General features: G+C 41.2%; 1 protein-coding gene across 2 annotated transcripts in view; it reads right to left on the bottom strand.

Moving 5' to 3' along the window:
* Positions 1 to 3719: 3719 nt before the first annotated feature.
* Positions 3720 to 26384, bottom strand: part of MFSD1 (major facilitator superfamily domain containing 1) — a 138015-nt gene continuing 115350 nt past the window's right edge. The window contains exons 15-17 of one of the 2 annotated variants that reach the window (XM_069213267.1): positions 26193 to 26253; positions 19410 to 19521; positions 3720 to 4249 (exon numbers count right to left, since the gene is read on the bottom strand). In XM_069213267.1, the coding sequence (XP_069069368.1) occupies positions 4190 to 4249; positions 19410 to 19521; positions 26193 to 26253 (233 nt within the window). In that variant the 3' untranslated portion in view covers positions 3720 to 4189. Of the gene's footprint in view, positions 4250 to 19409; positions 19522 to 19749; positions 21993 to 26192; positions 26254 to 26384 lie in introns of those variants that run through there. The other variant, XM_069213268.1, reaches the window with a different exon arrangement.

The following is a 26384-nucleotide window of genomic DNA, read 5'->3' on the forward strand; positions in this document are numbered from 1 at the left end:
AATGTGCATTTACTTATAACTTGGCCCCATTCGAAAATATTCTGGGCAGTTTTTGAGCCCAATCAGTGATGCTGGTAAACTGAGGAAAGTCTCTCTACAAAACATTTATCATAATCTAAGAGGAATTGCAGAAATTAATGTCTGGAGTGCGATGTGTAAACCGAACCACAAAAAAGTAAGGGGGGGGTTGGGGGGGGGGGGAGGGGAGGGGAGAGGAGAGGAGAGGAGGGAGAGGAGAGGAAGAGAGAGAGAGAGAGAGAGAGAGAGAGAGAGAGAGAGAGTGTGTGTGTGTGTGTGTGTGTGTGTAGTGAAATCTGCTATACAGGCCAGCTGAGTTGAAGCTAGTCTATGAACCACAGCAGGGGGGCAGCAGGATGCAGGAAAACCACTCTGAGATCCTCAGCAAAACGGGCATCTGGCCGAGCTAAAGCTGCTCTGTGAACCTTAGCTATGTGGGCGGCAGGCAAGCCAATCTGCGATCCTTGGCAAAAGGTGGTGGCAGGCCTCAGGGAAGCCACTAGGAGGTCTTTGATGTCCCAGAGACCCCTAGTAGAACAGGAGGCAAGTCAGCAAGCCCTTGGAGTCACTCTGTGGGCAGGTCTTGGTTATTGATTTTGGTCTTGGTTCTTGATTTTCTGGGCAGGGCAGAGATCAGCAAGCAGCAGGACTGCACAATAGGCAGAGCAGCAGTTTCTGGGGACAGTCAATCCTGGCAAAGTGGAGATCCTGGAACACAGCAGTTTGTACTCCAGCAGAGTTGCAGGAGTCCAGAGACCCAGTACTTATACCAAAAAGAGCCCTTGATTTGTGGGATGACTTCTCTGAAGTGCACGCTCCCCTTTCAGCCCAACCCCAACCCCAACTCTAGACTATCAGTTGGGGTGAGCAGCCCCTTTGTTGGGATAAGATCACCACCCTTTGAAATGCAAGTGGGACCCCTTCCCTACCTCCTCCCTAGGACGACCCATCAGTATGCAGATGAATGCATATGCAGTGGAGTATCCTGTGTTGTGGGTGTGTGAAGGGAATGCACAAGTGTAACTGTCACCTAGCTCAGGCCAGACGTGTCCTGGAGAGAGGCTGTAGGTACACAGGGCAGTGAGGGCAGAAAAATGCCCACTTTCTAGAAGTGGTATTTCTAGAATAGTAATAGTAAATCCGACTTTACCAGTGAAGAGCACTTATCATCATCATTCCAATGATACTAAACATGATGCAGCTACTCCTCTTGGATCAGAAATTACAGCTTAAAAGTAGTTTAAGGAATTCCTACTAATGCTGGCCTATGAGAGGGGCCGGCCTCACAGTGATGAAAAACAACTTTGAGAGTTTTTCATCACCAGAAGATGTAAAACTTAAAAGGTACATGTCTGCCTTTTAATTAGGTGGCCAGGCTACCTAAGGACTTATGGGTTACTTATTTGAATGAAGGGGGCGTTTAAGGCTTGGCAAGAAGTTTTTAATGCCAACTTGGGGTGGCAGTGAAACTGCACCATCAGGCTCTGTAGTGGCAGGCCTGAGACATGTTTACAGGGCTACTTGAGAGGGCGGCACAATCAGTGCTGCAGGCCGACTAGTAGCATTTCATTTACAGGTCCTGGGTATACCATTTTACCTTCGGTAACAATGTATCTGGTGCAGAAATATTCTACCTGCAGATTCCTTACCTTAGAATTTTCCCCCAGGCGTCAGGCTGGATCAGTTTATTTTTCTGCGAGCTGTACCCCACTGTTAACATGTTAAGGGAAGAAGCAGATGCACTTTAGCACTGGTTAGCAGTGGTAAAGTGCTCAGAGTCCTAAGGCCAACAAAACGTTACAGCAACAAAACAGGAGGTAAAGGAAACAAGTCTACGGGGTAAGACCACCCTTAGGATGCCAGCAGTGATGAATTAAGGAAACAAAGAATCACAAAGTTTTGGTCCTTAAAATAGAAGCAGAGGAAGCAGGTAAGGAAGACCCGATTGTCCAACAGCAAGGCTTTTATGTAATCCTGAAAGGGTATAAATGAAAATAACAGGCACAAGTTTTTCTTCATGGTCATTTCTGAGATAGAAACATTTAATATTAGCAGTTTAAAATACACATTAATTCACTCTTAATAACTGTAGGTCACTTGGGCTTGACTTGTGGTGGACAATTAAAACTGGCTAAATGCTTAGGCATTAAATGGCTGATTTACACTAATGCTTACAAAATTAGTTTTTTGTGGGATCGTTTGTAAAGCTCACTTTCCATACTCATTTGACTAAGATCATTAATTATCCAGTTATCGTTCTTCCAAAATATGTCTGTTGTATAAACTACATTGAGCTTCTACGTGTGCAATATTAATGTGTTTCAAGTAAAATGTGCCAACTACATTACTTTAAATTTTTTCTTTTTTCATAAGCATGTGCAATACTTTTCCTTCACAACAAAGAAACTTTAAACAGAATGCACACACACACATACATATATATGTAGATATATACACACACACACATACATTTATCTATATAAAAATAATAAAATATGCCAAAACATTTTAGCTGTTTAAAGATTTGGTATCATTTCAAGACGTATTTCCACAAAATGCTGCCCTGTAACATATTATTTTTTAACAGCATAACTTATAAGCACAACATTATTGATGTTTTAAATTGAAATAAAAATGCAAAGTGGCCTCAAAGTGGTTTATTTCAATAAGAAATATTTACATAAATTATAAAACACCCGTTGAATACACTATTCAATTTTGTTTATAAAGATTTTTATATAAAGTTTGACATTATTATCTGGCCAACGAATTACAAACATTTGTTGTGCCAGATAGCAGCATTGCACACTTCTGGGTAAAAACGTTACATACAAATGATTTTTTAATTTAAAAAAAAAAAAAAAAAAGGGCAAATTATTAGCAGTAAAGAAAAAATATTATTCCCAACTTCTAATGTCAATACTCGAGTTTAATGTGCCTGCAAAGGCCCATCAGCATGGAAGATCTGTATGCACATGCACCCATTAATGTAATCACTATCTCAGTTTACTACATATCCTTAACAATTTTTTTCTCTAAATTTAAAGACACACCCTAATTAGACAGTAAACATTTAATAACGTTGCACTGCAGCACAGCAAAAAAAATTACAAGTATACCCTTTAACCTAATGTAATATTTTTAAATCACTGCCTTTTTACCTTATGAAAGTTACCATTTCTCCAATTACAAAACAACATGGCTGTGGTCAGTATGAAAACCAAATAGAACGTGTATATATATATATATATATATATATATATATATATATATATATATATATATATATATATACATATACACACACACACACGTATATACACATACATACACACGTACCTATGTACCTTGGATAGGAATGTAAACGTGTTTCTAAGCTTATTTTAAAACTGAATGAATTTTACCCTATTTAGTGCAGCTATAGTAAATACAAATATATTTGTTCAGACACTGGGTTCTCTACTTACTTAGGGGCTATTCTATTTATTAGAGTATTTGATCTAAACATGTATGTGAAGAAATGAAACCCTCATGTTTGTGCAAAGATGCGCTAAACATTCTAGATAGCTCTCTGAAATGTGCTCAACACATGAAATGCTCATGCAAAATGGCAAGAACCTCATTGGTTCAAACAGGTATTACTACACAATTTGAAAATACTCTTTACACACCATTATGGTCAAACTGTTTTTCTTTTTTTTAATTTCCTTAGTGGTGAAACCACTGTTGGAAAGAAAAGGTCTCCACGTTTACATGATGAAAGACATTTCCATAGGAAAATCTGCATTTTACTGTTATAAAAAAATGTAATCCTTGTGTAGATATTCGGGAAAAGCGAACATCGTATGTTGTATATGAATAAGGATTGTTTTTCCTAACTGATTCATTACTGAAATACGCATCTAATCTCTCTTTCACCTCTTATGTTGTTTTATGAGGACAACATGTTAACATGATTCAACAGAGAACATGTGTAAATGAACAGTCTTGATTCAGACAGTAGTGGCTTGGTAAACGGTCTTGACTAGCAATATTAAATATCTTGTTACTTATCGAAATACATATATTGCTATTATGATATAAAATATGGCCATATTCTGAACGGTGGAAGTCAAGTAAAGCATTGTAAACAGGTCAGCTCCGAGTTTCTTTGAACTTGTAAAGAAGTAAACTACTTCAGCACACTTCTGTGGGCCAACGCAGACGAGTGGGTACAATAATGATTTGGCAACTGCAAAAGATAAAAATAAATGTTTGCACGTATACATAGCAGAGTCCTCTACCCAAAGGGCAATTATCAAGATAAAAACACAGTTTTAACAATACCGGATGATGTAAAACTAAAACCACAATCCTTCTCAAACGTACTACAGAGAAAACTATCAGAACTAACATAGATGAAAGTTATTTACCAGTAACAATAATTTTGAAGCTTGCAATCCTCCTATATACGCATGCTGTACATTAGTGCCTTATTTAGTGGGTGGGTATGGAAGTTTCTTCTGTAACAAATCATTTTCCTTTTAGGGATCGACCATTGTTGGTGTCAAAGAATGACTAGGATACTGAGCACAAGTCCAAAATGCCCCAATACATAGTCATTGTAAGGAAATGCCTCCTTGGCATGGTTGCCCCCTGACTTTTTGCCTTTGCTGATGCTATGTTTACCATTGAAAGTGTGCTGAGGCCTGCTAACCAGGCCCCAGCACCAGTGTTCTTTCCCTAACCTGTACTTTTGTATCCACAATTGGCAGACCCTGGCATCCAGATAAGTCCCTTGTAACTGGTACTTCTAGTACCAAGGGCCCTGATGCCAAGGAAGGTCTCTAAGGGCTGCAGCATGTCTTATGCCACCCTGGAGACCTCTCACTCAGCACAGACACACTGCTTGCCAGCTTGTGTGTGCTAGTGAGGACAAAACGAGTAAGTCGACATGGCACTCCCCTCAGGGTGCCATGCCAGCCTCTCACTGCCTATGCAGTATAGGTAAGACACCCCTCTAGCAGGCCTTACAGCCCTAAGGCAGGGTGCACTATACCATAGGTGAGGGTACCAGTGCATGAGCATGGTACCCCTACAGTGTCTAAACAAAACCTTAGACATTGTAAGTGCAGGGTAGCCATAAGAGTATATGGTCTGGGAGTCTGTCAAACACGAACTCCACAGCACCATAATGGCTACACTGAAAACTGGGAAGTTTGGTATCAAACTTCTCAGCACAATAAATGCACACTGATGCCAGTGTACATTTTATTGTAAAATACACCACAGAGGGCACCTTAGAGGTGCCCCCTGAAACTTAACCGACTATCTGTGTAGGCTGACTAGTTTTAGCAGCCTGCCACAAACCGAGACATGTTGCTGGCCCCATGGGGAGAGTGCCTTTGTCACTCTGAGGCCAGTAACAAAGCCTGCACTGGGTGGAGATGCTAACACCTCCCCCAGGCAGGAATTGTCACACCTGGCGGTGAGCCTCAAAGGCTCACCTCCTTTGTGCCAACCCAGCAGGACACTCCAGCTAGTGGAGTTGCCCGCCCCCTCCGGCCAGGCCCCACTTTTGGCGGCAAGGCCGGAGAAAATAATGAGAAAAACAAGGAGGAGTCACTGGCCAGTCAGGGCAGCCCCTAAGGTGTCCTGAGCTGAGGTGACTCTAACTTTTAGAAATCCTCCATCTTGCAGATGGAGGATTCCCCAATAGGGTTAGGATTGTGACCCCCTCCCCTTGGGAGGAGGCACAAAGAGGGTGTACCCACCCTCAGGGCTAGTAGCCATTGGCTACTAACCCCCCAGACCTAAACACGCCCTTAAATTTAGTATTTAAGGGCTACCCTGAACCCTAGAAAATTAGATTCCTGCAACTACAAGAAGAAGGACTGCCCAGCTGAAAATCCCTGCAGGGGAAGACCAGAAGACGACAACTGCCCTGGCTCCAGAAACTCACCGGCCTGTCTCCTGCCTTCCAAAGATCCTGCTCCAGCGACGCCTTCCAAAGGGACCAGCGACCTCGACATCCTCTGAGGACTGCCCCTGCTTCGAAAAGACAAGAAACTCCCAAGGACAGCGGACCTGCTCCAAGAAAAGCTGCAACTTTGTTTCCAGCGGCTTTAAAGAACCCTGCAAGCTCCCCGCAAGAAGCGGGAGACTTGCAACACTGCACCCGGCGACCCCGACTCGGCTGGTGGCGATCCAACACCTCAGGAGGGACCCCAGGACTACTCTAAGACTGTGAGTACAAAAACCTGTCCCCCCTGAGCCCCCACAGCGCCGCCTGCAGAGGGAATCCCGAGGCTTCCCCTGACCGCGACTCTTTGAATCCTAAGTCCCGACACCTGGGAGAGACCCTGCACCCGCAGCCCCCAGGACCCGAAGGACCGGACTTTCACTGGAGGAGTGACCCCCAGGAGTCCCTCTCCCTCGCCCAAGTGGAGGTTTCCCCGAGGAATCCCCCCCTTGCCTGCCTGCAGCGCTGAAGAGATCCCGAGATCTCTCATAGACTAACATTGCAAACCCGACGCCTGTTCCTACACTGCACCCGGCCGCCCCCGCGCTGCTGAGGGTGAAATTTCTGTGTGGACTTGTGTCCCCCCCGGTGCCCTACAACACCCCCCTGGTCTGCCCTCCGAAGACGCGGGTACATACCTGCAAGCAGACCGGAACCGGGGCACCCCCTTCTCTCCATTCTAGCCTATGTGTTTTGGGCACCACTTTGAACTCTGCACCTGACCGGCCCTGAGCTGCTGGTGTGGTGACTTTGGGGTTGCTCTGAACCCCCAACGGTGGGCTACCTTGGACCAAGAACTAAGCCCTGTAAGTGTCTTACTTACCTGGTTAACATAACAAATACTTACCTCCCCTAGGAACTGTGAAAATTGCACTAAGTGTCCACTTTTAAAACAGCTATTTGTGAATAACTTGAAAAGTTTACATGCAAATTTGATGATTTGAAGTTCCTAAAGTACTTACCTGCAATACCTTTCGAATGAGATATTACATGTAGAATTTGAACCTGTGGTTCTTAAAATAAACTAAGAAAAGATATTTTTCTATACAAAAACCTATTGGCTGGATTGGTCTCTGAGTGTGTGTACCTCATTTATTGTCTATGTGTATGTACAACAAATGCTTAACACTACTCCTTGGATAAGCCTACTGCTCGACCACACTACCACAAAATAGAGCATTAGTATTATCTCTTTTTACCACTATTTTACCTCTAAGGGGAACCCTTGGACTCTGTGCATGCTATTCCTTACTTTGAAATAGCACATACAGAGCCAACTTCCTACAGTCATCATCTACTGATTCTTTTCATGCCTTCTCTTTTTTTTAAAAACATTCTTAAGTCTTTATCTAAGCTGCCCTCCTTTACCAAGGAGGTCAGAGGAACCCATGTAAATCTGAAGGAGTTTCAAGCCCCCTCCTATTGTTGCATATAAGTAATCCAATTTCATTAGCAGTGTGGACATTAATAAATTAATCTTCTCTGTATCGATTATTCAACAGTATTAAGGATGTATTTATACATGTATTACTGGTTTTAAATAGTGTGGGCCGGACCCACACGTATCAGTACGCTTTACAGCACTACTACATAGTGGGAGTTATAGTACAGGTATATGATAAGAAGAAACCATATGGGTGGGGAGGGGCGAGGGGTCAGGTCGATGAGGTTTTGCAGTAAATAAAAGGACATCAAGTAGCTATATATAGAAAAAATAAATGTACAAAAGATAAGGATGTGTGTTGTACGGAGCAAAAGGGTGTTTGAGGGAGTATGTGGATTGTGCAAAGAAGAGTGGTTAGATGATGGGGAAGGGTTGAGATTAGATTAAAGGCATGGTGGACCCTGTCAGAATCAATTCTCCAGGGGGTGTTGCTTAAGTTCACTGTGGTTCCTGTGTGATGGCCTGCACAGTGTGGTCAATACAGTGTAGCATGATGCAGGTAAATCAAGAGTGGAAGCAGAGAAAAAAAAACACTAGATTCTGTTTCTGAGATGTGAAGGGTTTGATGTTATGCAAGACAATCTGAGACTAGGGGAGTCTGCAATTCTCAAATTTCTGGACCCTCCTGAAATGATGGCTTGCAGGTGAGGTTGCTTGGAGTTCTACGATCTATTGCTCTTTGGGGGATGGAGGCACGTTTGAATTGACTTTTGGCATCAATGTGTATCCATTTCCAGGAATACAGTAAAGGGGAAAAGTGAGAGCATTTGCTTGTGCTTGAGTCCAGGTAGGCTGTTGAGCTGAGGGCTAATCTCAGAAGGCTAGGTGAGTTTTAGGAATACCAGTCAGTAGTGCATTTCTGCAGTCAAGTATGTAAGAATTAGAGATTGCATTATAGTTTGAGTATCACTGGGTGGAATGACGTGTGAGTTTCCTAAGGAGTTGAGTTTGGAGTTATGCACTCTTCCCCATGGTATCGATGTTGGTGTGAAGATTTATATTCTTGTCCAGCATGAAGCCAAGGGATTTTGCTATATCCATGATGGTAGGATTGCAATTGAGAATGTTTAAAGTATTTAACCAGCACTGACTAGAAAGTATTGAAGTGGTGTGTGCGATCAGAATGAATTCTGATGTCCGAAGGTTATGTTTGAGGTGATGGCGAGTCAGCCAAAACTGTAGCTCCATCATCACACTTTCCAGTGTGATTATATAATTTGGTGAATAGAACCTCATGTAAAGTTGGGTGTCTTCAAAGTAAAGGTTAAATGAGACAGTTGAGTTACTCAAGAGAGCGGTCAGCGGGTCCCATGTGTAATTAGTTGAAGAGGGTGAGTGAGAGGATGGAACCTAGAGGACTCCTTTTTCTAGCTGGTGGGGGGATGAGGTGTTTGTGATTTTTACCTGATGGGATCAACCTGTTTGAGAGACAAGATTCAAACCATGATAGAACTAGGTCAAGTTGTTCATTGAGGATTGCCAGTAGAGAGACACATTAAACTGTATCAAAAGCAGCAGATAAATCCAGGACAATTTGTAGTGAGGATTCACCCCGTCTAAGACGGTGAGTTCAAGGGCCATGAATTGTAGCATAGTGATTTATTCAGATCTGGCTGTATCATGGAATTGGCTACCATTTCCTCTGGAATATCTGCTCTGACTGACCGTTCTGATCAGGCTGCTTATTCAGAATCTGAATCTGGGTCTTCTAATGCCAGATTTAAGGGTGACCATTTACTGAAGCCATTATGTCACCATACACTGAAATATGTGGTATGCATGTGTCCTCGAGAAGCTGTAAGTTTATCAGGGGAATAAGGCAAAGGCGTAAAAAACCTCCTTGCTGGACGAAGACTTGAAAGGAATAAAGAAAAACAGTTATCAGGAACCCAACAATGGAATTATTTTCAAGTGAAGAATCTGCGAGCGCTGATTTGTTGCGACACACCATCCTACAAGACTGAAGCTTTAAGCCCTTTTGGGAGTCAAGCCGCATGAAATCCTCCACTTGTGATGGAGGAAGCAAAGAGTGAATGTATGGGTATGGACTGCTAAATGTGAAAGAGAGTCATGACCTTAAGCATGAATGTTGCCCAAGTCCTCAACACCAACCTGTCGGGGAGAAAAAGAGATGTATGAAGGTTGCACTGAAAGTGCCTGGAGTTCACTCATGTGACAAGCTGAGGTTTTTGCAATGAGGAAGTCTTTAAAGTCATGAGATGCAACAAGCATCTATGCATCAGCTCGAAGGGCATACACATCATAAATGTTATGCCCAAATTAAGATCCCAATCTGTCATCACAAACTGCTTTTGAGGAAACGTGTGTCAAATGTTTAATAAATTTAATCACAACAGGTGATTCAAACAAGGATGACTGGTCTGGCTAAGACAGAAGCCGAAAAGACTGACAAATAACATTTAACGGGACCCACTGTCAGACTTTAATGGCTCAAAGACAAACAAACCTCTAAGCTTAGCTTGTAAAGGGTCAATGTTGTGGATACTGCACCAGCTAACAAATCTGTCCGGTGACCAGCATAACCTGACTTTGTGGATGGGCATTTAGCAGCAAGAATGACATCCACCATTTACTTCAGCAGATCAAACGGTCAACTGCCACTGTTCAATCTTCATGCGTGGTGGGGTTGATTGTGTGGATTCAGATGGAGGACCCTTCCCAGGATATCCTGTTAAAGCAGCAGCCTGATTAGAGGGTTGAACGTCATGCCCAGGAGACCGGGGAACCACACTTTCCTGGCCAAATCCAGAGCCAATAGATTGACTTTTGCCCATTGTTCATGATCATTTTCAGAAATCAGGGCAGGAGAGACGGAGTCAGGAAAGAGTACAGGAGTGAATATTTCAATTCCAGTCGGAACGCTTCTTCACTGGAACTTCAATAAGCAAAACCTGTGTTCTTATTGGTGGCAGAAAAGGTCTATCCAGGGTCCTCCCCGCTGCCAGAAGATGCTCTGCACTACTTCAGGAAGTGGTCACCATGCGTGGTCTACCATATGCGGTCTGCAGAGCTAGTTTGCTATGGCACTTAAAGACCCTGCCAGGTGGTTCACGATCAGGACACTCCAAATAACTCCAGGGGCACACAGCCTTTTGGGACAGAGCTCAGGACCCCACTCTGCCCTGCATGTTACAGTACAACATGGTGATGGTACTGTCCATGAGAATCTGCACCAGCCTTCCTTTGATGGACAGTACAAAGGCATTCAAGGCCTAGTAAATGGCAAGTAACTCCTATAAGTTGACTTGAAGTCAGGCTTCCACTGGAGACCAGGGTCCTCTGATCTCTACCTCCCCCAAAACGAACTCCCCAGGCCAGCAGTGACACCACTGGAAACCATTATCAGTTCTGTGTAGGGAAGAGAACAGGGAGAGGCACTGGTCTAATTGCAAATAGTCACCATTTTAGATTGCTTGCAATGCACATTCTACTTCAAGATTTGAGCAGCCTCTGATATGTCTCTAGGGCCCACCGCAACTTCATGTTCCATCACAGAGTCCCCATATGCCACCTAGTTTAGTCAACAAGCAGGGTGCAAGTGGCTAAAAAGCCAGAAGAAAGGCTGAAATACTGGAATTATCAATCAAATACCCTGGACTCACTGCAACATGAGGGAAAGCTCTGAACTGTACCGTAGCAAGACAGCGCCAAAGAAAGGGAGCCTCTGCGAAGTAGTCCTGAGTGACTTCAGCTTGTTGCTCATGAACCGCTTTGATGTTCGGAGGTTGCCGGTATCTGGAGGTGGTCTTTGATGACCTTCAACAAGCAGTCATCGAATTAGGGGAAAACAGGTACCCCTGAACTTTGAAAAAGGGGTGAGGCCAAAGAGAAGCATTTCAAACCGAAAATGCTCTTGGCCTACCTTGAATTGCAGGTAACACATGGACCTTCAGGACGGATATATGAAAATACGCCTTCTGCAGGTCCAAGGACAGCATCCAAATACTGCAGGGGAAGGGGACTGGAAGGTCTGATGCCCTCGTAGGCCTGCAGGTTGACTACTCGAGCCACGTCCCTGGCTTTGAAAGGACTGGGGTGACTGCAGCAGTGACAAGGGAGACAAATGTGGACTATAAACTAGCTCCCTAGAGTAGCCTCAGATGGTACTAAACTGGTAAGGAAGCTGTTTACTAGAGGTCAAAATACCCAGGGAGAGTGATGTGGTTCTACTTTCCTTCTTATCTTCCTTGTTAAACAGGTATGAGCCTTCGAAAGTCCTGTATGAGAAAGGCTTCTAGAACATTTTTTGCAGTGCCTTCAAACCACAGTTGACGAACCGCCCTTCCCAGACAATCAGCAGTATAAATGCCTGTAGGAATCCCTTATTTAGTCACATCTTGACCATCCAGAAATTTGAGCCTGCAAGGCCCTAAGGTCTTACAGGACCGCCACCAAGCTCCTGCTGGCCTTATCCCAGAGGGCATGTGTATCGCAGCCAAACAAATGGACTGCTTTGACCAATCTCAGTGATAGGTTGGCCAAAAAGAACATTTACTTTTCAAATGTCTCAAACCCAACACTACTTGAAGGCGTCATCAGGGGTAATTGGGGATTCATCTTGCTGGTTGAAACAAACAGACTCTCTGTAGTAAGACACTTAGTGAAAAAAGTAGGACTACCAGGCTTTGGTCTGTGATGTGTAGCCACCAGCCTATACACCGGTACGTAAGAACAGGGCTTTGACCAGGTGCCCATTATGGTGTCCATGTAGGCCTCTTTAAAAGAGAGCAAGGGCTCAGATGATGATGATCCAGACTGCAAAATTCCCATCAGGACATTTGTCTTAATCTCAATAGCGGGTAGTTGTAGGTCGAAGACCTCAACTGCTGGTCAGATTACCACTGAAAATGATGCACTCTTTTCCACTGGAGGTCAAAATGGCAAGTTCAACCTTGTGTCAGGGGAAGTTATAAAGCTCACTGGTATTGTTCAAGTCCATGTAAAAACAGTCATCATTCCAAAAAGGGAGTAAATCCTCAATGTAAACACCATCATCATCTCTAGATGATGGCAAACTTTGGTCAGAATCAGAGCCAAAAAAGATCATGGTGCCGGGGCCGTAGAGGCCAATGATCATAGTCAGGCTGGATGGTAACCTGCTTTGCTTTAGTAATTTTGTATCTTGATGTCAGTCGAGACTGGGATGAAGTCTTTGAGGGTCAGATTTAGGAACAAGCAACTGATCCTCCTTCGGCATCGGATCCTCTTCCGGCATGTGCGGTAGATAGTGGAGCCCGGGGTGGTCAGACAGAAGGATTCGTTGGCAGTAATCTGACTTGGAGGCCATGTGGGAACATGGGGCCGAAGGCCAGACCAGAGACAGCCGGAAGAATGCAAACTCTACATCATGCCTTCACAAAGACATCAATTTGCTGGGGTGGCAACGATGGCCCAAGAAGTGGTGGGGCACTGAGTCCTTTCTCTTTATGTGCATGTGCTTCTGTTTGGACTTCTGGTTTTTTCTTTCAAGAGCACTTTGACAGTAAAATCGACCTCCCACGGAGAGAGTTTGCGACCTCCGCTTCCAGCGGGATTTGCGCAAAGCCCACAGCTTCTTCTTGTGTTCAGCGATAGTTGTCTTCTAGTACACAACAGTATATTTGTGCACAACTTTTCATGTTCTGAATCCAAACACCAGACACTCGCTTAAAGTTGGTATGCAACCAACATCTGTCTTCTACATTCGCAACATGGTTTGAAACCTATAGCCTAGGGAGGGGGCATCGTTCCCCAGCACATGTTATTTATGCTTTAGGAGTTGTAGGAAGGCTGACAAAATTGGGAACTGAGCGCCAGCTCAGCTTTGGATAGAACAGAATGTAATTAATAGATGCCAGCATGCGTTAGCGGCTCTTTTATTCCACTCTGCTCTTCCACTTCTGGGACTGTGTGGAGTCAATGAGAAGCTGCCCACCACCACCTAGGTGCACGTGGGAGCATTGCTGACAAAAAGTATTCAGTATTTACTCTGGCCCATAGGGAGTATGTAGGGTGAAGAATCTCAGGTGAGAAGTATCCAAAAGAAATAGCCATTTTTCATCAGTAGATGTATGATACAAGGTGGGCAACACTTTTTAATAAGATATACTGGTCTACTGAATTAAGCTGTATGCTGAACTCCAAAAGAACAAGATCCTTCCTAATCAACTTCTATCTAAAGATCAATCCATCACAGAGACAGTGTCCAATTCAGTAACACTAGCCGGCACAACCCTAGTAAACCTGTATCCAGAAATTAACTTTAGTCAATTAACTCATTTGAAAATCGCTTATGACCAAAAGGTAATGATTGCTGGAGGATCAGAAAGAAGTGAAGCAAACATTTTTGGTTTACAAACATTGTTGCCCTTTTCAGAACTGATGGGTTTAAAACATTCTCTGATGTCAGACTATAACTTAAAATTAAGGGTACAAGATGGATTTACGATAGCTAGACAGCGTCTGCAAAAAGAAGTTAGAGCGTAGATGCCATTTTCTAATTTACATAACAAATCGGAAGGAAATGATGAGGTGGTCCAAAAGAGCGCTTTTATGCCGAAACCTCTTAGCAGCTGAAACAACTACTGTGGTGGAGTAGCAGATAGTATGCGATCAGTGCTATAAGCTTTTTGTTTGGTGACCAAGTGGCTGATATGGATCAAAGCTGCCTGGGCAAGTTATTTTTGGGCTGTGGGGATTGTTATTTTTATGATAGTCAATCAATCAATTTATCAATCAATAAATCAGGATTTATAAAGCACTGATAATCACCCGATTGGGTATCCAGGCACTTGCATGTCCCGGAGGCTCATTCGAACAGCTAGGTCTTGAAGGCCATTCGGAATTCTGGAAGTGAGGTGATGGCCCAGAGGTGCGTGGGGAGGCTTTTCTAGCTTTTTGCTGCAATATGAGAAACGAAGCGTCCTCCACTTCTGCTTCAGTAGATGTGGGGAGTATAGGCAAGTGAAAGGTTGGCGAAGTTCAGGCGGTGGTGAATGTACTCGGGTCCTTGGTTGTGTAAAGTCTTTTGTGTATGGATCAGCAGCTTGAAGTAGCATCTCTCCTGTACAGTGAGCCAGTGGAGTTGCCTGAAGTGGTGTGTGATGTGGGTTCGTCGGGTAAGGCCGAGGATGAGTCTAGCTACTGAGTTCTGTATGGTCTGAAGTCACTGTAGGAGGCTACAGCAATTCCTACATAGCGGGCTTGCTGTAGTCATCGGCTGGTGATGAGTGCCTGTGTCATAGGAGTATTGTGTGTGGGGGTATGGTGGTTTAATAAGGAGGATTCAGCAATCAATGGGGTCCAACATTTGGCTGTTGTGTTTTTACTTTTCGTTTCTGCGCTGGAATTGCATCCCACAAGAATACTTTCAAAGATGCATCTACACAAGTAGTAAAGATTATGTGGAAGAATAGATTAAAAGGACTGGTGCAAATAGTGGGGTTATACACAATTACCGCTTCATATGTGAAGCGTTACCACAAACAATCTGATTTTTCTAAAGTTTGGAGAGGAAATGAATGGCACAAACAAGTGATCACTAATGAAGAATCCATACAGATGCATCTAGGTCACAGTAGTAGTAAAAGTCTTAGCATCATTTTGAAAATGGGTACTGATATGCCCTGTTCAAGGTATCTTATCCACTACCAGTAGACTTAACAATCTTAATCACCAGCAGCTGCTCTATGTTCTTGTGATGACATTTGACTGTTGAGTCTTAGCTCTACCGGTCTGAGGTGACACCTTAAGGGCTACCCCACCGACAGCCAAGGACTGCTCATGCACTGTCACAGTAGACCATAGAGAAACTAATGGTTACTGGCAACTGATTCAGGTTTCGGTCCTGGCCCCAAAGGTACATTTGTAAGGGGGGTTGGGTGCACAATGCCTCACATCCCAGCACAGTTCGCCCCTTAGCATCCTGGTTTGCAGTTCACGGTTAGCGCTTCCTTGAAAGTTATCTGTAGTTTTTCACCAAAGTTGGTGCAGACATTGCTGTATATCTCTAGACACGTGTTTCTGGGTGCCATTGTTACTTCAGTTAAGACTACTACTGTACAGTGTGTTACTTTTCATGCTGGCTTACATCCCACAATTGTTTATGTTTGAACGTGTGAGACAGATGTGTGAGAGATCACAAGACTGAGTGTGGGGTTAAACAAACTTTTACAAGTAGGAATCAGTGATGGCATGAACAGAATGATAGTTCTCTCACTGGTTGATTTCACAACGGATTCCAGATGCCAAAAAATTTACAAAGTAATAGCGGTTGGAGTATGAGTCCCTAAGAATTGTGGGGCTTCAAGGGGACTGTGAATGAGGCTTTCTAGACATACCTACTTCAAAGACTATAAGAAAAAAGAAAAAAACTATTTGCAATTTCCTGACCAAACTCTAGATGGCAGGAGTATACTCAACATGAGAATCTAAAACCAAAAACATACAGCTCCTTGCACATCTCTCCCAGACAAATGAGTTTCTCCCTACAATACGCAAAGCTACCCCTTCTGACTCTTGTGCCATGGGTTGCGTGCTACTAGATGGCCTTAATAATGAAAGAAAGAAAAAAAAAACCTTATTGGTTAAACCTAGTACTTCCTCTGCTTGGAAAAGAACTAGAATACTTAAATGGATTATGATTGGTTAAATGCTTGAGACTTTCAATTACACATTTTTTTTTTCTTTCTTCAGATTCCGACCAGAGGACTACCATTTTTGTTTAAAGAATTTACTTTTAGACGAACAGAGTTCTGCAATTTGGCCAGGCTTTGAGGAAAGTCTGCGTAAGTTTAGAGAACGCAATAGACATACAAAGGACTTTAAGGGTGGCCTGCCTTCTTCAATCCAGGAAAAGTTCTAAAACATGGAAGAATGACTGTTTTTGCTCTTGACCATTGAAAAGAGTCATACTGCTCATAATAAGGAAATGAGGAGGTGGAAAGACAGCAGTAACTGTGTCTAAATGGAGAATACTTCGAGGAACTCAGTCAACCAGAAGCTGCAACAACCTTACAGCTCAGTACACCAGAATACTCACAAGGGACAATGACCAGAGACACATTCTAGGACTATGAGTGTAGTGAGCTAGCATCATCCCTACCGTGCCCAGCAAAAAAGTTAACTGAGAAGCCTGGATCTCCCAGTTTCCAGTCCCAAAGGGATTTTGAAGTGACACCTGTTATTTTAGCTTTGGAGCTGCAAAGTTATATTCCCTCACTCTTCCACATTTTCAGGACAGCCCTGTGTTTTAGTTCCAGTGAGCTTGACAATCATGAAAGCCCACCAAGGTTGCACTAAATGCTCATCATTATTGTTTGACACCAGAATGGTCTATGATGGCATAGTGTGTCATTTCCGAACTGAAGTGATTACAGCCCCCTCTAGTCATATTTTGTAGTGAATAATGGCAGTGGTAGAAAGACTCTAGTACAGGGTTGCAAGCATTTCACCTACCACTGTGGGGAGCCTGCCTGCTAGCTTCCCCAATTAGGTGTGTTCATTTCCCTTAAGTAGGGTTCTTGCCTCCATTAAGTGATTGATCCCTATGAAGAATGCCCATTTTGTATTGGAGTGCATATAGTTTTTCTAATGGACCGGTGAGTGCAAGGGTGAAATGGCACCAAGCTGTGTTGTGCAAAATGGTGGTTTTCATTTGTGCTGAGAAGATCATTTGCATCTAGTACAGCCAAGTCAAGTTTACGCTCTTCCTCATTCCTCCACTAAACTGGTTTACAATGGTGAGTAGGGGAAGTATCCAGTCCATTCTCCTTTCCCCAAGAATCAGTTATCTACGCTTGGATAAAATTCACTTTCTCAGTTGCCTTGGCTGTGGCCATTTCTCTTGGCAATGGGAGGAGACCAAGCTTCCAGATGGAGGAAAATACACATCCTACCTGAGCCACTGCTCAAGGAAGCCTGTGAAATCTAGCCAGCAATGAACTACAGAATGCTCCTCCAGCACTGGGAGGAGGAATCTAACTGGTGAGTAAAGCAGACCCTCTGGTTAATTCATGGAACAAGCCTTGACCACCAGAGGGACAGAAGTACTGAATGTATCAACTACTAACTTTTTCACTGCTGTCAACTCAACACCAAGGAAGCTTATAGACAGGAAAATATAGACTGTGAATGGTTGATTCAAAGAAAAAAAGTACCTTGGGATCAAACTGCAGGAACTGGCTCACTATAGCCTCCTGTCTCAAACTTAAAGAAAAGAGACAAGTTGGGCACTTAGCTAATCACTGAAAACCGCTAACCTGGGCTGTGTCGCTACTGGAAACTGGTGACAAATAATTGGGGCAGTTGGACATCACCAGGAGTATCTAAAAGCATTTCAAAAGGTAGGAACCTTCTTGTGTCGGCAATGAGTTTTGGGATAACTATTGTTTGTCTAACTATTGGACACAGACATTTTTTTTTTCAGATACTATTAGGTACAGAGTCAGCACATCAAAGTAAAGCTCAAATGCCACCATCCTTGACTGTATGCTGACAATCCCCCCTCTAAAAACGTAATGCACCAGAACACTTCAGAAGATTCAAGTCAACCAGTTTTAATTGTTACACGCACTTAGCTAGCAACTAATCAAAGTAAATGTATTCCTTAAATTGAGCTTTGGCTAATTAGCGATGCTACTGAGTTCTATTTACAGTGTTCTTGTGAATCTGAGATTCTACTTTGCTACACCTCCTGAAGTAATTGTTTACTACTCATTCAAACTCCCCTAGGAGGGTCAAGTGCCTATAGGCAGTAAGTGGACTATCTAATTTGAAGTGCACTGGCATTGTGACTCAAGGGTACTAGTAGTAAACACCTGTGCCTGCACAGAATAAAGCCCACAAACCTCTGACTGTCCCAAGACTAAAAGAAAAGGCCTCAAACTTTGGTATTGGAAACCTAGCTACTGAGATCTCAGCACACGGAGGTGTTTAGTGTTGTACCAAAGGCTGGCCAAGAGTCAGATGAGAGTTCAGTGAAAGTGCACCTATAATCAGTGCTAAAAGACCAATATTTGAGATCATATCTCTGCCACAGAAGATGCTACCACCTACTGGTTTGCTTTGTGTCATGTATTAAAGGGATATAACTCATTATCTAGAAAGTGTCAAATGAACAAATGGAGTAGCATGGTAATGCCACAGGAGGGCATTAGTTCTATTACATGGCAGGACATCTCCTCGGTAGCCCCCAGCTACATTAAGAAAAAAAAGACTAAAGTAGCTAATGCCACGGCATACCATAAAGATTTTTTATTGAATTGGAGAGGTATTTCAACTGCACTGATGACTCATTTCACAGCTTACATTTGTATGCACAATTTCATATTCAACACTACAAGGGACCCTTTGCAAAGCACACATCCTCCCGCACTTCCTCCCTTGTTTGAACATAAAAGAGGGACCTCCTCCTTTTCAATTGTCTCCTCCAATTTTGGAAAAAAAAGCTCATCTCTTGAAGGAACACCTCATTGCTTTACAGCTGGATCCCTCTGAAGTTTACCGTCCCACCTCATTTCAACCCACCTTTAGCTTCCCCGAAGCACCACACATCACCATCTCTACCTACCTGATTATAGTTTATTATGTTAAACCTTTTCCCGTAGTGCACCCCCTTGCTTTGTAAATATGTTTGTGTTTTATAAATTGAACCCAGAAATTCATAAATGTATAGATGGAGGAGACCAAAAAGGGAGATGCAGATGGTGTAATCTACAGAACCATGGCCTGAAATAATAAATCAGATAGTTCTTTAAAACGTGTACCTTATGATGCCTTTTGACATTTTAAAATTTGTCACTCCTCAGATTTCAAAAGAAAGGGTTCAGTACCCAACATGTGTTGTAATCTTAGAATGCAAGATGGACAAATGCCCTTCAAGCAACAAGAAAACTTCTAAACCAGTACAATACTGAAGGTGTGAATAAAGCAAAGAAATACACAAACCTGAGCTCCAAGTCTGGAAAGATATCTGTTTCTTACACCAAAAGCACTCATGGGCTTTAACCTGGCTAAATCATTCTGACTTTGTCGCCGAAGGATTGCTTGTTTCTCTGCCCTAAAAACAGTAAGTGAATATATTACAAGATCAACAATAGAAAATATGCAAATGTTGTCACTTTTAACAATTAAATAACGGATATGTGTCAGTGATTCAAAAAAGCACAACAATAAAGAATGAAATCCTCATCTAAACATAGGTCCACAATTCTGAAGGAAAAGCATATCAATGTCCAAAAAGAAAAGGATTAACCACACCATAAGAAATTCGAGACAAGCCAGTGTATTTAGTGGGTAAACAAGTTTATTTAATTAGTAAAGTTGGTGCAGGAAAAGAAACGTGCAATGTTATATTTTGTTAAAACTCAAGTGCAATTAAAACAGCATGCAACACTACCATGCACTGTAACATAAGAATTTGTGTTGTAATGGTAAAAACATTTGAAGAAACTAAAATAATAATGGTAAAATATGTGGCATAAAAGAAGACAAGTACATAATAAGACATGTCAGCAGGCTACAGATAAACATATCACAATAACAGTTACATAGCAGTTAACGTTTCAATAAGTGCTGATGTAAAGTGCTCGCAGATTTTTTACAGTAACAGGCACAAGGGCTTCAAGTGATTTCCTTGAGATCACACAATATATGCCAGTGATTCATATCTCTTCTCATTTAACATGTTTTAAGTGCTAATTAATAACAGTTATTTAAATGATTCAGGAAAACAGTGATTGACTAAAAATATAATGTGCTAATGGTGTTAAAGAGAACTCAAAACTTGAACTTGAGAGATTAATCACAATGCCCTGGCTACCATTATACTTCTTCACTAAAAAACATTTGTTCACCAGTAAAAGTAAGTAAAAAAAAAAGGAAGGGGGTTACGCGATCAACCCATACTTAATATATGAGAATTACATTGGGTTATTTCTAGGCTATTTACTTGCAAAAAACATCTACTGTAATGTGCAGTAAAAAGATACACCCTCAAGGATTGTCTTGATGAAAAACACATTAAGTAAGGGTATTACTCTGAGCTTATAATTTGAAATGCTGATGCATGGGAGCATATCAGCCAACCTATGTATACCAATGCAAACTCAATGTCCAGCTCTACTGGAGGTAAACATCTTATTAAAGAGTCAGTGAAGAGGTAGCATGGATGTTGTCTACGTTACACAAGTCACATCAGAAATTGCTGTCTAACAAAATGGAGATCCTGTGACAGAGGAGATTGCCAAGATCAATATGCCTAAAAAAAAGTTTCCTCCTTGTGTTCCTAGGAAAATCCTCAATTTTTAAGATTACTTTAGCAACTATTTTTATTTGTTGCTTATCTTTACTGTATAGTTGGCCAAATCCAATGAAAAAATGCCCACAAGGCAGTATGTGTTTATGTACACCACCAGCTTTTAGTAATAGACATTACTGGCCAGTGAACCAAAAAATGAAGACGTCCTATTACAAATGGCAAACAAAATGACCTCAGTCATTAATGCTTACCACACAAGAGGAAGAAAGCATTTGTGCTACATGTGCACACCGATATTAACAATTACACAATATAGGAAAAACACACAACGTCCTAACTATAAAGCCTTCCACTGATATGTTTGAAATCACTTACTTATAAACAAACTCTTTGTGTTCTTCAAAGTGCAATGTTGTATGTACTATATGTTCTGTGTCAGACATACCCTGTAATCTCAATCAACTACGGCTCAATAAAAAGCACAAACAACATTTCAACATGTCTGGATGTGAAACATATATCACTTGAGAAAATAAAAGGGTAAGACAACCAAAAGGTATGCTTGTAATCGCATGACTCGCAAAAAGTAAACATTTTCTTAAAACATTTTGCATAATAAAAAATTAAAATATATTTAAATATTTATCAAGTGCTGTCATCAAAAAAGTGCATTACTTTGCAATGCTCACTACAAGTTATAATGACTGCACAAGTAAAATTGTTTTTACGGACATGTATGTGTAACCTGCTTTTCCTACATTAACATTTCAGCAGGATTGCCTTAGTCTGATGATTCTAGCATCAATAAATTGAGCACCAATAAATTATCATCTTAGCACCACCTGTTATATACAGCATGAAGAAGCAAAAAAGGTGGCAATAAGTGCTACATTAAAAAAGTGTACATCTCAAAATGTTAATTCTTTTGTAAAATGTTGAATGTTTGCATTTACAAGCTTTGGGTCACAACTGCAAGTGCTTAGTTAAAATAGGACTGACATTTACAGAATATAAGATGGTTCACTTCCTTTGATTAGATTATTCCCTAAACTCAACTGTTGATACTTATTTAAAAAAAAAAAAATAATTACTTTTCTTTAACAGTAACTAAAATCATTAACATTTTCTTATGAAGTGCTCTGAAAAAGAAGGTAACTTTACTAAAAAAGTACACAGACTACACATAGAGCTTGAAATAACTAGTATCCATCCAGCTGAAGTGTTGCTTATCACACGATCTGTACTTCTGGATATTTATTCAACTTTCTTTTCTGCAAAACATTAGCGTTGTGAGAGTTACTAATAATTTCACAGGATATTAAATCAAAGTTATTGTTTTACCTTATGTTAAACATTAAAGTAACAAACAATGCCTGGGATTTGCGTACAAAATCCATATCAGAGTGCAATGGAATTTTATAGCAGTAAGCCCCAGCACAAAAGAGACTCATCAAGTTGAACTTGAAGGTTAGATACACGATGCAAACTGTCGCACACTTGGGAAGTAATTAGTCCTCCAGTGCCACTTAACAGTGAAATCTTTATTTCAGTGGGTGAATCAAATGGCATTTGATGTGCAATCCAGTTTCAGTGGTAATTGAGGATTACCACACCAAAGTCATGAAATGCCTACTTGCTGAGATTGCTGGTAGCAGGGCACCATTCACATACCATAGAAGATTCTATCTTCTAGACAAGTGGCCTCATAAAAAATAAGTACTAAGCTGTCATATTGTTACATTTGTGTATTTCACAATGAAAATATCAATGTAAAAACAGATTTCTAGCAAATACTAGGTTACAAAATGTCAGTGCGCAACCTCATCTGCAAACTGACTTGCTCAGGTAGGGTTAAGTTTGGCAAAATCTTTAATATGCGGACTGCCACTGCAAACTAAATGACACTTCAAAGCTGTGTCATATGCTACAACATGTAAGGGCCCGAACCAGCAAAAGTACTGAAACCTAAAATCAGGTTCAGAAGGCCAGTATCAGCCTTTGATCCCCTGGGTAATGTCTTTCTAGCCCTGGTAGGACATTCAGGAAATTTTAATCCATTTCCAGAAGAATCACCTGCAGTAGTTGACTGGTCAGCCACAAATTCTAACTTGCTTAAGAAAGCTTTCTGCTTTTCTTTGTATAGGTTGCACTACTCAGGTGTGATTAGGCCTTTTCCTAACAGAGAGGCTTCTTGCTTGTGTAGACTCCACAGCCATCTCAAACTAGAGTCTTGGGCTGATTTAGAACTCAGCGGAGATGTTACTCAGTCACAAAGGAGACACATATCTCGTCCACCAAAATCTAAATCCCATTCTATCCTATGGGAATTAGATTTTTTGGTGGACGCAATATCCATCACCGATGTGACAGAGTAACCCATCCACCGAGTTCTAAATCAGGCCCTTAATATATTAAGCTGCATGCACAACCCTGAACTAGTATCTAATTACCTGCCCAATACCCAGGTCTCGTAGAATACCATAAAATGGAATTGAATCTCAAACACACGCATTGGCTGCAAACAAAAAGTTCTACACAGGTAAAGCATGCAATCACTAGCAAATCAAAGCAGTGTTGAAAAGGTCTAAAGCAGGGTTTCTAACTTTTGAATTCTGTGGATCCCCACTGAATCATTACTGACAACTTGGGGCCAAACTGGGTCATTACTGGAAGCCATGGACCCTCTGGACTAAACTATTTCTATGATTTGGACCTTAAAACAATACATAATGCCCAGAAAAACTAATGCTAGTATACCCCAAACAAACGCTCAAATACTGAAATATTTTTTGTTAACTAACAATCAAATATAGAATTTTTTTCAAATTTTCAATTTTGCTTCTTTAGGTGTATAGACTTTTTTTAAAATTTTGATTGACTAATTTCAATACTATTTAATTTTGTAAAACAGTTGCAGATCCTCTGAGCAGGCCTCTCAGAACCCCAGGGGCCGTCTGACGACAAGTTAAGAACCACAGGTCTGAAGAATAGCTGCTCCGTTGTGTTTTACACCATTTGTGCTCCTGCCCAGGATGCTTTACTCTAGTACTACTTTGACTGATATTTTTAAAAACACTGCACACAGATTATTTTTCTGGGCTAAGTGTTCATTTGTCTTTTTGTAGTATTATTACTGATCAGTTTGACTGGACTGAGAGGAAGAGAAGGAGATATAGCACACATTTATGTCTGTATGATTGACAGCAACACAGAAGGAAGCCAAAACAGACCAGCTATGTAGACGGGCACACCACAAAACACAAGTTAGAAGTGTGCAGAAAAAGAGGTGGAGGATGCAGCATGAGTCAACAGCAATTCAAAAGCTCAGCTTGTGGACAGAGAGCAAAGAGTGAGAGGAATCGCTTCTGAATCTACTGTAAAACAGTTCTAAGTGTAAAACCACAGCACTAAAGTGAGCAATGAAGAGATTTTTAGAAACGCCTGTAGTGCAACACGAAGATTATGTTTTCAAATACATGGGCGTAAAACAATGGTTAAAGCAGACCATCAAAAGTGCACGTTCTGAAAATATTTGATATATGCCACAAAGAAGTGCTGTGTGCCAGTTAAAACCTGCAGCGTCAGAATGAGACAAACAAAACAATGCTAAAACTTCTGCCTGACCTCAGAGAATATAAGTAGTGAGGTCCCCTTTGCCATTTTGAGGGGACAGAAACAAGGAAGACAGTGGGAGGTAAGGGACCAAATATGTACTGCTGACAAGTATAAAGGAATTCAGTAAAAGGACTGCACCTTTGCTGTGAAGTTTGCTATTTGGCCAGTGTCATACAAAAAGGCACATATGTATGTTGTTCTAGGCAAGCACTCTGATGTAGAATACTCTAATGAAATTAAAACAGGAAACCCTAATGAAGTGGATAGATAAGTAAAGGAACATTTGTAACCTATGTACTTTGGTGAGTGGAGGAAAATACTAGACCGCAAGATATTTAGTTGGTTTTTAAATGTTGCTACATACTTAATAAAACTTGAAAACAGCAGTACTTCTGGGTCAAGTACATTTATTTTAGTCTGCATTTACTACGAGAGTATGCTTATACTAAGGGATAAAAATAATTGAACACCAATATTACACATCAAATAAGCTGCTGTTTCAAAATCTGAAACACATCATTAAAGAAATTGGGTTAACAAGCAGAGATGTAAAATATTAAAGAAGACAGTACACAAATTGCACACATTGAAAAAAAGTTCTATAATTCAGGAGTACTAATGTGGACTGTAGAACCATCTCAAGGCCTACTGTCTCTTAAAGCACCTTAAGAACAGTTCACCAGCCATTCAGTGGCCAATTAGATTCTACAGAATACATAATGGTGACTATTTTTTAACTAGCTATATATTAAGCGGAAAGATACGGTCTCTTCAATGCTTCCCTGTTGTTGAAGAGCCTAGCAAAAGCACTAAAATCTACCAGCGAAAGTCACCTGCCTCTATCTTTATGTGGAATATTTCCCAGAATGATCCTATATTTTTACCTACAAATGTATATTATTGTTAGCTTATTGACTTAGAAAGCAAGAAATCAATTTTTTTAAATTAAAATTAAAGCTATTCAGCAAAAGGCAAGCCCCCAATTGCAAAAGGTACAACGTTATGTGATGAGGATACAGTGCTCACAATTGTGTTGATATTTTTAAAGCACTCCCCCAAGCTGCAATTGCTAGTCTTGAGCTGGACCTCTATATATTAGTAAATCCTGTTTTTCTCTCAAATGCATCAGAAATGAACCAGGGCACAAGTTGCACAAATAAGTTTCAATATGTTTTATTGCAGCTAAGTGATCTGTTTAAGGGTAGTGTAGAAACAAAAGGTGGTAAGAGATGGACCAAGTACCTCTAAACTCAGGTGTGTAAAATTAATTGAGCATAATACCAGTGTGGACTTCCAGGCCTTTAACATAGGATGTTTATGCTCCTTGATGATTGAAGTTAGACAACCTACACTGCAATGAACAATTGAGCCAATAGTGTGGTCCTGAACAGAAACACTACCTCATTCAACACAATACTCTAGCATTCTCAAAGTGAGGTCTCTTCTTGCATCAATAAAGGTGACTTTTCATACTGACCTTAAATTATCCTATTCAGGATTGAAACAATTCACACAGTAAAGAACTTCACAATGAACCATGGCCTCACATCTGATACACAACTTACCTGCCTAGATATTTAACAGTGCGTACATTAAATTAGAGTCCATGACTAATAATCAGGGTGCAGGAACAATACAAATACCGTTTTTAAATCAGGTTGGACAATAGTTCAATCTAGGTTTGGATTGGCTAAATATATTGTTGAAACAATATAACATTAATTAATACAATGACATTTTGAAAAATAAATACGGCTAAATTCCACTAGCTCAACTCAAAACAATCGTAATGCCAAGTGTGAAAGAACGTTTAGACAGGAGTCCTACTGCAGCAATAATGTTAAAAACATACTTACTCAATTTCAGCCTCCTTTTGTAATTTCATCCTCTTCCAAGCAGATAAATTAAGTTCTCCTCCTAGAATTGATAACAAGTTATATCGCAGACAAAACATTCATCTCTTAAACTGTAGATAGCATTAAGCTTTAAACTTTTCTTTAGTTTGCATGCATCGAACTGCCTTTCACTACACACAGAGAAAAGTATTA

The sequence above is a fragment of the Pleurodeles waltl genome, chromosome 11 (assembly GCF_031143425.1).
Source record: "Pleurodeles waltl isolate 20211129_DDA chromosome 11, aPleWal1.hap1.20221129, whole genome shotgun sequence".
Classification (NCBI taxonomy): domain Eukaryota; kingdom Metazoa; phylum Chordata; class Amphibia; order Caudata; family Salamandridae; genus Pleurodeles; species Pleurodeles waltl.